The sequence below is a fragment of the Lagenorhynchus albirostris genome, chromosome 7, assembly GCF_949774975.1.
Source record: "Lagenorhynchus albirostris chromosome 7, mLagAlb1.1, whole genome shotgun sequence".
NCBI lineage: Eukaryota > Metazoa > Chordata > Mammalia > Artiodactyla > Delphinidae > Lagenorhynchus > Lagenorhynchus albirostris.
In genome coordinates this window covers 4535854-4549474 of record NC_083101.1, presented here as the reverse complement: position 1 = coordinate 4549474, position 13621 = coordinate 4535854, and the positions used below count along the sequence as shown (strand labels likewise).

General features: G+C 39.3%; 1 protein-coding gene across 1 annotated transcript in view; it reads right to left on the bottom strand.

Moving 5' to 3' along the window:
- SETX (senataxin) overlaps positions 1-13621 on the bottom strand; it is an 80894-nt gene that overhangs the window by 7472 nt on the left and 59801 nt on the right. Inside the window, exons 17-24 of the mRNA XM_060153989.1 lie at positions 13052-13123; positions 11165-11314; positions 10100-10207; positions 7156-7343; positions 6448-6540; positions 4600-4764; positions 1102-1200; positions 410-497 (exon numbers count right to left, since the gene is read on the bottom strand). Coding sequence (XP_060009972.1) covers positions 410-497; positions 1102-1200; positions 4600-4764; positions 6448-6540; positions 7156-7343; positions 10100-10207; positions 11165-11314; positions 13052-13123 — 963 coding nt within the window. The remainder of the gene's footprint in view (positions 1-409; positions 498-1101; positions 1201-4599; positions 4765-6447; positions 6541-7155; positions 7344-10099; positions 10208-11164; positions 11315-13051; positions 13124-13621) is intronic.

Sequence of the window (13621 nt, the reverse complement as noted above, 5' to 3'; positions counted from 1 at the left end):
AAGCACTTTCCCGCAAATTCCCCCTCTCTCTGGCTTGCTAGGCTAAGAGCCACATTTACTGAGTGTTTACTAAGTGCTAACCAATCTTCTAGCACTTTACATATATGGGTTTACATGTTTTCTTAACAATTCTACGATGTAGATACAATTTTTTTTAAAGGTCATCTTCAGAGTACACTACGGATACCTACCTGGGTCTTGGGCTAAGAAAGGGTGAGCGGTTTAGGCATTATAAAAGCTCCCAGGAAGAAGCAGCTGGAGGACATAACAACCAGGGGGAAGAGGCTCATTATTGTTTGTAGCCTCGAAATCATTTCCACTTTGATGAAAAATAAAAACAAAACCTCAACCCGGTATCAGTCATGATGAGCAAACTCTGGAGTTCTCTGGTCCTTTAGAATGTACCTACCATCAGGGTCCTCAAATGTCCCAGGATGAAGAGGCTGTACTTGGCTCGTGTGATGGTGACATTCAATCTCTGCAAACTTGCCAGAAACCTAAGCAATAGAAGGAAAAAAAAAAAGTTACTTCTTTCTTCAGAATAACTCGGCATGTCAGTGTAGGTGAGACACAGGCGTTTCAGACAGCTTTTCTTGGGCTCCTGCTTTAAGGTCATGGTGCAGGACCTGGCACAGAAGCAATTCCCATTAAGGACAGCAAACAAACAAGATGCCCAGTGCTTTCCTTCAAAGTGATGCATCTGTCTGTTGATTTCCTATTTTGACTTGGATGAGATATTGGAAATTTTAATGGTATGATTTTTAAGCCTTAAAAGATCCTAAAAATATGATAGTAGATCAATTATGACACATACCATGGAGAAGAACATGCCCCTGCAAAATATACTGGATTCAATAATCTGTTTCACTCTCATCAAGTGAAAAAACAGATTCACACTGTGACATGGGTTAATACACAAGGTACCAAGAGAAGCAGACCTAACAGTGGATCAACTTCACAACTTAAAAAAGAAACCTTCACGGTATTACTCAATTTTTTATATAAGAAAATAGAGCAAATGATGGTATTCTCTAACAGTGATTAAAAAGATCTAACTCTGGATCATAAACAAGCAAAGAATCAATAATGACAGTTACCCACCCAATTGAACCTTGCATGGCATTTGCTCTGACACATGTAACAATAACACAATCTTTCTGACGACCCTGGAAGCCATCCACGGTATCTACTTCTGCTGGCCTATTTACGAAGAGAGAAACATATTTACTGAAAAAAGATAATTATTAAATATACATATTTATACAGTAGTATTTCTTACTTTTTTAATGCTATCTTTTTAAACTGGAATAGAATTCACGTAACACAAAATTCATCATTTTAAAGTACACCATTTGGTGGTGTTGAGTCCATTCACTCTGGTGTGCAGCCATCACCGCTATCTAATTTCATAGCATGTCCATCACCCAGGAGAGAAGCCCTGTGCCTGTCAGCCATCAGCCTCCATCTCCCCCTCCCCAGGCCCTGGCAACCACTGATCTACTGTCTGTCTCTATGGACTTTTCTATATGGGAAATTTCATATAAATGGAATCATAAAACATGGGACCTTTTGTGTTGGGCTTCCTTCACCTAGCATAACGTTTTCAAGGTTCATCCGTGTCATAGACTGTTAACTGTACTTCACTCCTTCCACGACTGACTATTCGCTTGTACAGATACACAATTTATTTTTTACCTATGTACCATTTTTGGACATTTGGGTTGTTTCCACTTTTTGACTATCATGAATAATGTCGCTACGAACATTCATGTACAAGCTTTTGTGTGAACCCTTTCTCAATTCTTTCAGGTATGTACCTAGGAGTGGAACTGCTGGGTCACGTGGTAATTCTATGTTCAACTTTAGGAGGAAATGCCAAACTGTTTTCTACAGTTTCTCACCAGCAATGTATAAGTAATCCAATTTCTCCACATCCTTGCCGAAACTTGTTTTGTTTTTGTGATGACGGTCATCTTGGTGGGTGCGAAATAGCTCCTCATTGTGGTTTGATTTGCATCTCCCTAATGACAAATGATGTGGAACAGCTTTTCATGTGCCTGTTGGATTTTTGTTTATCTTCTTTTGAGAAATGCTATTCACATCCTTTGCCCACTTAAAAAGTTAGACTATCATTTTATTAAGTTGTATGAGTTCTTTATATATTCTGGATATGACTTGTCAGATAAATATTTTTCAAGTATTTTCTCCCACGGTGTGTGTTTGTCTTTTCACTCTTTTGATAGTGTGTCCTTTGAAACACATAAGTTTTTAATTTTTACGAAGGCCGATTTACTTCTCCTTTGGTTACTTGTGCTTGGGTATCATATCTAAGAATCTGTTGCCTAATCTGAGGTCATATAAATTTACCTTTGTTTCCTTATAAGTTTTATAATTTTGTCTCTTAGACTCGGGGCTCTAATTCATTTTCAGTTAATTATTGTACACAGTGTGAGACAGGGGTCTAAATTCATTCTTTTGCATGTGGATATCCAGATATTCCAGCACCATTTGTTGAAAAACTATTCTTTCCCCAACGAATAGGCTTGGCACCCTTGTTGAAAATCAACTGGCCATAAATGTATGGATTTATTTCTGGAATCTCACTTCTATTGTATTGGTCTATACGTCTACCCTTATGACAGTACCAGTGTTGATAGCTTTGTAGTAAATTTTGAAAGAGGGAAGTGTGAGCCCTCCAACATTGTTCTCTGTCAAGCTATTTAGGGTCTCTTGCACTTCCATGTGAATTTTAGAATAAGCTTGTCCACTTCTGTAAAAAGAGGTAGTTGGAATTTTGACAGAGATAACAATGAATCTGTAGCTCAACCTGGGGAATGGCGCCATCTTAACAATATTAAGTCTTCCGATCCATGAACGTGCAATGTCTTTACATTTACCTAGTTCTTTAAATTCTTTCAGCAACGTTTTGTCCTTCTGTGTATGAGCTCACACTTCTTTGGTTACATTTACTCCTAAGTATTTTGTTCTTCATGATGCTATTGTAAATGGAATTTAAAAACTTTTCCTTTTCAGATTTCTCTATAGTGTACAGAAATACAACTGATTTTTGTATACTGATCTTGTACCCTACAACTCTGCTGAACTTGTTTATAAGGACCAGTAGTTTCCATAGATTTTTTTAGGGTTTTCTATATGTAAGAGTATGCCATTTGTTTTTTGTTGTTGTTGGTTTTGTGTTTTTGGAATTTTTTTTGGCCACACGGCGTGCAGGATCTTAGTTCCCTGACCAGGGATCAAACCCATGCCCCCTGCGGTGGAAGCATGGAGTCTTAACCACTGGACCACCAGGCAAGTCCCAGATCATGCCATTTGTGAAGAGACACTTTGACTTCTTCTTTTCCATTATGGATGCCATTTATTTCCTTTTCTTGCTTAATTGCTCTGCACAGAACGTCTAATACAGTGCTGCACAAAAGCAGTGAGAGTAGGCATCCTTCCTGATCATAGGGGGAAAGCTTTCAATCTTAGCATCAACTATGATGTTTTAGCTGTGGGCTTTTCATAGATGCTCTTTATTAGGTTGAGGAAGTTCCCTTCTATTCCTAGTTTGTTGAGTATCTTTATCATGAAAGGTTGCTGCATTCAGTCCAATGTCTTTTCCACATTTATTCGGATGATCATCGTGTGGGGTTTCCCCCTTTAATATGGTATATATCACACTGACTGACTTTCATATGTTGAACCAACCTTGCATTCCTGAGATAAATTCCACTTGACTGTGGTAAACAATCCTTTTAATATGCTGTTGAGCTCAGCTGCCATTATTTTGTTGAGAATTTCTGCATCCATATTCATAAAGGATATTGGTCCATAGTTTTCTTCTCTGGTGATGTCTCCATGGCTTTCTGGTGATGTCTCCATCAGGGTAATACTGGCCCCATAAAATGAGTTAGAAAGTCTTCCCTTCTATTTTTTGGAAGCATTTGCAAAGGACTGGTGTTAATTCTTAGTGTCTGACAGAATTCACCAGTGAAGTCTGGTCCTGTGTTTTTCTCTGTTGGAAAGTGATTACTAACTCAATCTCTTTACATTTAATAGGTCTATCCAAAGTTTCTGTTTTTTTCTAGAGTCAATTTTGGTACTTTGTGTGTTTCTAGGTGCAGAAACTTTTGAGTTAATGCATTTCCAATATTTAATTTTTAATTTTACTGTTGAGGTATAAAGGAGACAAAAACAAGATCTTCATCCTATACATGAAGGCACTAAAAGGGTTAAATAATTTATTCTAAGTGAAATGTGAATACATGATTCTCAGTAGAGTTAGAATTCAGATAACAAGTCACCCAACTAAAGGGAAAGGCCTGAAGAATTTCTCAGTCACTTCCATTGTCAAGTGTAACAGTGATGACATTTGAACTGGCAGGAGGCACTCCATCTGCAGGGGCTACAAGTGTAACCACACTCCCTCCCAGCACAAGTCTATGGAGCCAGGGTCCTGGTCTCCTTGTTCTATACTACCAGGGTCTAAGACCACTCCCTAGAGTTAAGTTTCCTTTTCTTCTTTCCTTCTATCCCCTCTTTCTTCATTTTAATTCAACAGAAAAAGTGGAAATATCTGTAAAAATAGAGATGCCTCACCCTTTTCTATCAAACTCTTTGTCCAAATCCTTCTGAATCATCATCTTCTGAGCCTTGTAATGGGTTATTATGCCAACGTTTCGGTAAGTAAAATCCCTTTTTTTGTCTTTCATAAGTTTAACTAGTTCCATTACCAGTTTTATTTCTTGAACATTTACATATGAGCTAAATAAGACAAAAACAAAAAATACAACACATCAAAACTAATAGCAGTCCAATCGCTAAGTTAAGTTCCACTTTGTTTTCCACTACAGTAACGGGTACACAGGTAGGTTTCATCTTTATTCAGTCAGCAGTGATTCAAAGAGGCTGTTATAATGACCATTAATATTGTACATATGGATAAATATAAAAATGACTGCCCAGTGAAACACGAAGTTGTATGAGAGAAAAGAGGTTGGGGTTAAGTGACGTTAAGGCACCAGTTTCTTCACTTATTAAAACAGGGATAGCCACAGTGAGAACGAAAGTATTCATAATAATAATGAAGGTATGACTAATGAATAGCCAACACTAAGGATTTACTATCTTCCCAACACTGAGAAAAGTGCTTCCGATGTGCTACCTTCCTGCATTCCCCACCACAGGCCACGCAGATCATGCACCACATGACCGAGAGGATGGCAGCCACACAGACTAAATGTGACCCAGCCCCCAGAGATGAACAAACACGGGGCCCTACAGCAGGATCACGTCCCTCTGTCCTTGCTGGCTTCATCCTGCACTCCCAACTCATCTCCCGAACTACAATGCGTTCCCTCATCACCATACCAAATGCAACACGTGTGCACACTGGAGGATGCCCTGCACTCGCACCTTTATTCCTGAGGCTACCTTATCTGTCTCACTCTAAAGGCTTAAATACTCACTATTCTAATTTCAAGACTTACTATACAGACAACCCAGTCAGCTAGCTTTCTTTTCCATACCTGCAATCTTTATTTGGTCACCTCTCAGGCCAACACTCTTCTCATGACCATCCATCCCCATAATACTCATGTGGTAAACTCTCAATCCTCTGCTCCATTCCAACAGACCCCACTACAACCTCCACAATCCCTCTGGAATAGCAACCCCCCAGCCAACTGCTCCGTATTTCTAACTTCTTCACTGAGGGGCCCCTCCCTCCACCACTATTAACTAATATCTTATTCTCACGGAGGACACCACTTGCTCTGCAGCTCTCTCCTGATGCAGAGGTGGAATTTCTATTTCTTCATACGTCATGATACAGGGGTGGCATTTCTATCTGTGCTAACAAATGCAGCCTCCGGGCTCCTCCTCTATTCTCTCACAAGAAGCCCTGGCTCCTCTGAGGTGCTTCCTAATTAGCAACCACTGCTCCTTTTCGCTGTCATTCACAAACCACCTGATTCACAATCCAACATGCTGAAAGCATTGTCCACCCTCTGCCTCACACCTTGATTCAACTGTATCTGTACTTATCCGTCACAACACTTAACCCAACCGGAATCATTAATCACCACGGTGATGGCCTGGTTAATGTCTGTCTCCCCTGTTAGACCACAGCAGCGTTGCACTGGGGCCACGTCTGTTTTACTCACAGCTGTGATCTCAGCATGGATCTACTGAAGTGCTGACCGCATGTTAGGTAACATAACCCCCATTACCCAGTTAAGAAAAAAACAATCAAGACTGAAATATATAAATACATCAGTAATTTATGATTGAAAAGGTGAAGTTATCAACCCAGCTAAAAGAAAATGATTGTGCACTGGCACTAGGCAGAGAGATTTATATGGAAAATATTTTGAATTTAAATATAAACAAAAACAATATAAAAATTCTGGGACCATCAGTGGGGACTGAAGAAAAAGGAGGACGTACTCATTATCCCGCTTTTCTGAACCATCTCCAACATCAAACACGAGGTAGGGCTGAAATGGCCAGTCAGATGAGCACCGAATGGCCTCTGTGATTCTACAAAAGAGCAGCCACCACTTAGAATGCAAGTCAAATTACAAGAGAAAACGTTTTAGAATTATTATTACCATTTGTTCTTTCTGGGGAAGAGAGCAAGGGAAAGTAAGAGGACAAGAAGGACCTTCTTTTTAAATAAAATTAAATACTTTTAAATAACACAGTTTAGTGAAAGGTAGCAAGTGAATTTCATTTCTATTCTAGTACTGGGGAGAATGACCCATGTAATTAAAATATAACAATCATGATTGGAAAGTTACTCATACTACAGTAAGTGAAAAAAGCAAGCTACAGAATACTATGTAGAGCATGGTGTGCTTTTTTTTCCCCCCCAAAAGAGAAAAAGTAAAAAAAGATGTGCATAGTACAAGGACTGGAAGTAGATATAACAAAATGTTACCAGTGATTACTTCTGGGTAGCATAAATAGGGGTTGGGTTTTTCCCTTTCTTTTTGTTTATCTGCATTTGCTACAATCAACAGGACTTTTATAATTAAAATTATTAAACCTTTATGTTTTTAATAACAAGACCTAAAAGTACAACAAAAGAGCTATTCTTCCTGAGCAGCCAAACCTACAAATAAAACAGGTGAACATGCAATGAACAGAACTCACCTATTTGTTTTCAAGTTCCTGTTATAAACGTAATTAGAAGGGAAGAGACATATGTCTGGGTGCATCCTGTACTGAACGGTGAGCTGTAAGACAGGCAGCCTGCCAATCACGTTGTGCTCCACGTTCTCTTCCAGAAGTTTGTAGAAGCGGGCCATCATCGACTGGTCATAGCCATACTCCTGGGCCTTCTGAAAGGAGGAAAACAAAGCAATAATCTCCAAGAATTCATTTGTACTTTTCCCACTATTAAAAAAACAATCGCCGAGCTCTAAAATGTATTAGAGGTATTGCCAACAACCAAAGATTCAGAGAAAGAAGATGTTTCCAACTCCAGCCCTAGAAAAGCCATGCAGCTTGACTACAAAAGTTAAGGTATTTTCTCCTTATTTAGAAAACCCACATACTGCTTATGAACGAGATGTGATCTTGTGAATGACCACAACTGTTGCTATTTTGGTGCTAACAGGGGTCACCTGAAAGAATCGATGATAAAAGCAGCAAAGAACTGTAACACAGATTTTAACAATTATTTCTGGGCTATGCTCTCACAACTAGAAATAATGAATGTCATTGTAAATAAGCCTCTGAAAGACCAATTTCTTCATCCATCCATCATATACTCAGCAGCTAAAACTTGGGGTGCTGAGAGTCTACAGTGAATAAGATCAAGTGTCACAGAACTTGCATTCTAGTGGAGGAGACAGGCAACTAAGTTGATTTCATAAATCCAAGAAAGGGTTACAAACCTGTGATCTGAAATACAGTGACTTAATTGACAAACGAAGAAAACTGTCTTAATGTTATCACGGTCGTGCCTTGGGATATACTTTTCAATGGTAGCATCATATCAAGATTCAAAAAGTATTATATCTTAAATAATCTAGAAGCAAAAAATGTGCTCTGGAAAACCCACTAAGATGATGCAATCTTTATAAGTGATGTTGACAATATGAGCATTGAAGATGTATGTGCAAAGTTTTAATAAACCTGTTTCACAAACTATCAGAGTGGAGAAAATAGGCATTACTTCTTATTTGTATTATTCATATATGTGATTATTTGCATATGTGATATTAAATAGGTTTGTATAATTAAAGAGAATATTTTTAGTAGACACTTGGCAATTTCATCTATACCCCCCCAAAGTTTATCTATTCAAGTTATAGCTAAAAAAAACCTCATTTACTTCACTCTGGGGAAAAAGAAAATGGTTTATATGAGGTAACACAACTACTTCCAGAAAAAAAACTAGTCCATCCTACAAAATGATGGAGATTTTAATGTTTTGACATGAACATATATTCCTGATCTATTTACTGACTGGAAAAAAGGTAATTTGGTAGAGACTGATTCTGCCACCTTTAAACAAGGTCAAAACCTACATACATATACACAAATTTATACATTCCCTATAACCATCTGACATTCTGAATTTAGTAACTTATTTACTGTCTGTTACCCTCTAGAATGTCAGCTTCATGAGGGCAGGGATTTTTGTCTGTTTTCATCACTGTCATGACACCAGAACTTAAAAACAGTGCCTGAATTAGCCTGGCACTCAATGAACACAGACTGAAAAAAAAGTCAACACGCACATGCCCACAAACAGTTCAAATACTCACTAAACTGTTCATAGTAATTATCCCTAGGATTAGAAAGGCATGTTGAGAAAATTAACTTTGTAATTATTTTCTGAAATTTTCTCAATAAGCCTCTATTTATTTTTGCAACAGTAAAAGTCCAAATGGATTTTTCTCACTTCTGCTGTTTTTAATCAATCACCAAAGTAGACAGTAAAGTTGAGGCCTATCGACAACCCTTTTCACTAACCACAGGCTAAGGCCCTTCAGGAAGTTAAATGAGTAGGTTTCTGAAATACCGCATTATTCAAAGAATGCAGGGCACAGCTGGCTCCTCCTAGTTGTCCACAAGCAGAGCCCCCTGCAGCAGCTCTGCCCTATGGACGAGGTTTTCACTCAGGGACGCAGGCGCTCCTAGGCTACTCCCTTGAACAGTCACGCACGAGTGTTCAGACGTCAAAGAACTGCACTATCATTTTGATGATTTCAAAGTCAAAGAACAGTAGTAACAAAAACAACTTGCTTTCTTTCCATAACGTAACAGAAATGCTGTGAAAATGGTCTGTTCTCTGGGACTGTTTATGCAGCCACTACTCTCTATTTGTACAAATAATCTATGTATCAGTAAAATGCTCAAATTTCATTAAATTTCAAAACCATCATCTAGACCTATGAAGATTACCCAAAACATCTGAATCCTGATTCTCTTGTGCATTTCTAGGAGCCATCTTTAGTGAGATTTAAGAAGCAAAGTGAAGGGGACCACAACTTTGGTGCTCATCTTCCCACTAGCACAGCCCACAACCTCTTTCCTTTCACCACCTTCCCTTTCAGAGGATGTGAGGGACACTGGCATTGTCCTGCACTATAGGATACAGAATCCTAAAATTGAAAACGTTACTGTAAGAATAATTTCTCTTTATACTGTTTTCCTCAAATTTGCACATATTTAAATATACATCAGGAGGTTGGATTCTTTTCCTTGCTTTTAAAGTTTTTATTTTATTATTGTTTTGGTGTTTATGTTACTAAAATAAATCAGATACAGCCCTTAGAACAGCTGCACACTGCCTTTCCCAAAGGAACAGCTCACTGCACATGGGACATCCTCCTCCTAAACTTCTGGTCTGTGACACTCACACTGCTCCTGTCACATACGCATAAGCACATTATGAAAAGAGGAACATTTCCGGAGACCTTTACTATGAAGGCTCTCAATAGTGGTTCTCTTTTCTCAGCCATTCCCTGTTTTTCCCTGCAAATAAGAGATGATGATCCAAGAAAGACTGCCCCACCGCCCAAAACAAAAAAACCCCAAACAAGCCCCTTCCACTTTAAAGCAACACGAATGTGAAAAAACATACCACAGAAATGACTGTGGGAGGGAGCTGCTTAGGATCTCCTACGAGGATGAGCTTGTTGCAACGATGGATGAGCGGAGTAAGAGTTTCAACTTCACAAGACTGTCCGGCCTTGGTAAGAGTACAGAATGGAGACATAATCAGAATTATCTCTATTATTTATTTATCTATATACAGTCTATCCAATTCATAAGAGTCCTAACCATTCAGAAACATACACTTTCTCCTTCTGCACCAAAGATCAAATATAAGAACTTTCTTTGGTTAGAAAACAAAACAACAGAAACATTCTAAACGCCGAAGGGGGGGAAAAAACCCCACACACGTTTTGAAGTCAGCCACCACTCAGGTGCCACTACCACTTGGGAAGCAGCCATAAGCTAGAAGGGCCATGTCACGTCCCCGGTTTGTCTTCTTTGTCCCTGCTGGGCACATGCCTGAGGGGACTGCGTGTCTGTGTGTCCCACCCCCATCCCACTCTCTTCCTTCTTCCTCAGTAGGCTGCTTCAGTTGCAAGACTCAAGCTTCTTTTCAATTCAATGGCATTTTCTTCAATTATTTCATCACTTCCATCTTTTCTATTCCTTCGTTTTGGTGAATACTGGATCTTGGATCTCCTGGATGGGTTCTCTGTACCTCGTTTTCCATCTCTTTTGTCTTCTGGCTCTACATCCTGGCAAATAGTAGGTACCCAATAAATGTTTGCTCAATGAATGAAGTAGGAATAAAGATATTAGCTGAAAATATGGTGGCTCAGAGCTGTCCAGAGTTATATTAAAAATGCTTCAAAAGGTAACCAGAGATATCCCAAGCAGGAGCTACAATAATCCTTAGGAGGGATTTTATGAAGAACAATCAGGAATCCCTAAGACTACAGTCCCACTACTGAAAAAGCAATTTTCATCGTGGTGGGTCACTAGCAGCATATTTCAACATAAGAGAATACACACGTAATGGCAGGTCAAAATCAGATGCAAAGACCACTTTGTCAACATCTCGGCAGCCACTCTTCATCTAAGACTTACTCCTTACTCCTAGGCCAAGCTGTATGGCCGACTGCTTACTGACCTCATCAACAATGACGCAACTAAAGGGGACACCCCCTTGCCCACGGAAAGCAGCCTCGAGCAGCAAACCACCACTCGTGCTCAGTGTGCAGCAGATGATGTGGGACTCTAAGATGATGGTGTTCTGTGTCTTTTGTGGGCGTCCTTGAACCTAAGAGAATAAAAGTTAATCAACATTCAGTTGTATATAAATTCCTAACTACACTTATTATGTGGCAGAATAATGTCTAGTAAAAGGTAGGAACCTCAAACCTAGAAAACAGCAGAAACATTCAAGATAATCAGAAGCCACCAGAAAGAACACTTTGCAGTGGAGTCTAATCTCAGAACATGATTTAATAAGCACATTAAGAAAAATGTATTCAGGGTTTAATTTGGACGAAGTGGATTACAATTCTTACAGCCTGATGTATGAGGGAAGGTATCAGAATAAGCAAAGATTAAGTAATTCTACTGAGTTGTGAAGCAATTATCTGAGTAAAACCAGGATTGTGAAGCAATTATCTGAGTAAAACCAGGATCAGAACTAAGCCTGAACATACCCTTTTCTGTTAGTTTTTAAGTACATAATATTGTTCTCTCTTTTATAAGGGCTAGTACCAACAAAAACGCCTGTGAAACTGACAAGCATTCTACTTCCACAGTAGAATCCTACAACCTTGGTCCAGACTATAATGGAATAAACTGTGATGGAGACTGACAGTATGAATGACACCTCACAACGCATATCATTCAGTGTTCAAATTAATAAACTAGTACTCTCATCAGAGATTCAGTTAGCCTATTTCCCCTCCGGAAAAAGCTGTCGTGAATCATCCCTGAACATATGATAGATTCAACCATGGATGCCACGGCGTGTGTGTGAGAAGAGGCTGGTGACTGTGGCCTTCTGGTGCTCACATGTTAACTGTCACATACGTCTCCTCTCAGCCACCTAATGAGTAAAACTGCCAAGTACAATTAATTTTATGGCTCACAGAACAACGTGATCAGTGGCAAAAACCATAATACTGGTAAACATGGAATTCATCCTTAAACGTGGGAAGATTAATTTTGGGCTCAGCTTAAAGTTACAATAAAAAGCTTTCCACATAATTTTTAATAAACAAACTGCTAGTGGAAATATGCATTAAGTTCAATTATACTTATTTAGCCACACAGAGAAGGTCAATAATACATTCAAGAGAAAAACCTCAGCTCAAAAATACAAATACCATTACCGGTTGAGTAATGGTCTCTTTTACCGGTTGAGTAACCGGTCTCTTTCCCTGACCCCCAATTCATTTCATTAAGGGCTGCATTCTGGTGACGGGGTACACACCTGGCTCATCCTAGCTTTGACCAATCTAAATGTTAGTTGATATTTTTATATCCAAAGAATACTGAGAAAAGTTATACATATTATAGAAGGATTTTTGTGATCAAAAACAAGTAAAAAGAGTATATGCTTTCAGCCAAAAACTGAGAAAAAAGGTGCTTGTATTTCTTGGGCCACATCCCAGCCACTGTCACTCTACCTGAATTCAGACATGTAATTTTTTTTCCCTGTATTTTCAAATATTTATTTATTTATTTGGCTACGCTGGGTCTTAGTTGTGGCATGTGGGATCTTCCCTGCAGCGTGTGGGATCTTTAGTTGCAGCATGAGGGATCTTTTAGTTGTGGCATGTGGGCTCTTAGTTGCAGCACACGGGATCTAGTTCCCTGACCAGGGATCACACCCACACCCCCTGCAATGGAAGCACAGAGTCCTAACCACTGGACAGCCAGGGAATTCCCCCAAATTTTTAAATGTAATTGAGAAAAGACCACAGGTTGTCTGAACTATTTCATAAGTTAAAAAAAAGAAAAAGTAATACCAGGAAAATGCTACAGGTGAACTACTTACCTCTTTAACTTTAGAAGCAAGCTCCTGCCTTTCTTTTGAAACTCTGGCAATTTTTTCATCTAATTCTTGCCTCTGGAAAAAATCAGAATGCCATCATTAAAATTAAATTAAGCATTTTAAAATGCTTTCCAATGGACTGCCTCACATTTCAAAAGCGTGAGCCAGTACTTTACCAATGAAAAACTGATTCACCCAGTGTGTTTTCTCTATACCAGTCTTCCTGTATTGCTGTGTGTCAGAGTTTAGCTAAGCTACTCCATGGTACTGCTGCCCTGGCATCCATTTTGTTTGGCCAAGCAGCCTGCAGAGACCCCAAACTAACTCTAGGCCCCTTCACACACACGCACGCCCTAGACGGCAGCCTGTGGAGTCACCAGCCCACCAGCCAACATAAGCTCTTGTGATCAACAGTCTCCCCTGCTATCCAGTGCCTTCCCCTTATATGCCCTTTAGATAAGACCCTCCAAGCAACTTACCAAAACCCTGCTCTTTCGGTTAAAATTGGCCAATCCAGCCCTAGCCTGGGAACCCCAAAGTACTCCACCCATGGACTCTGATAATGACATGTGC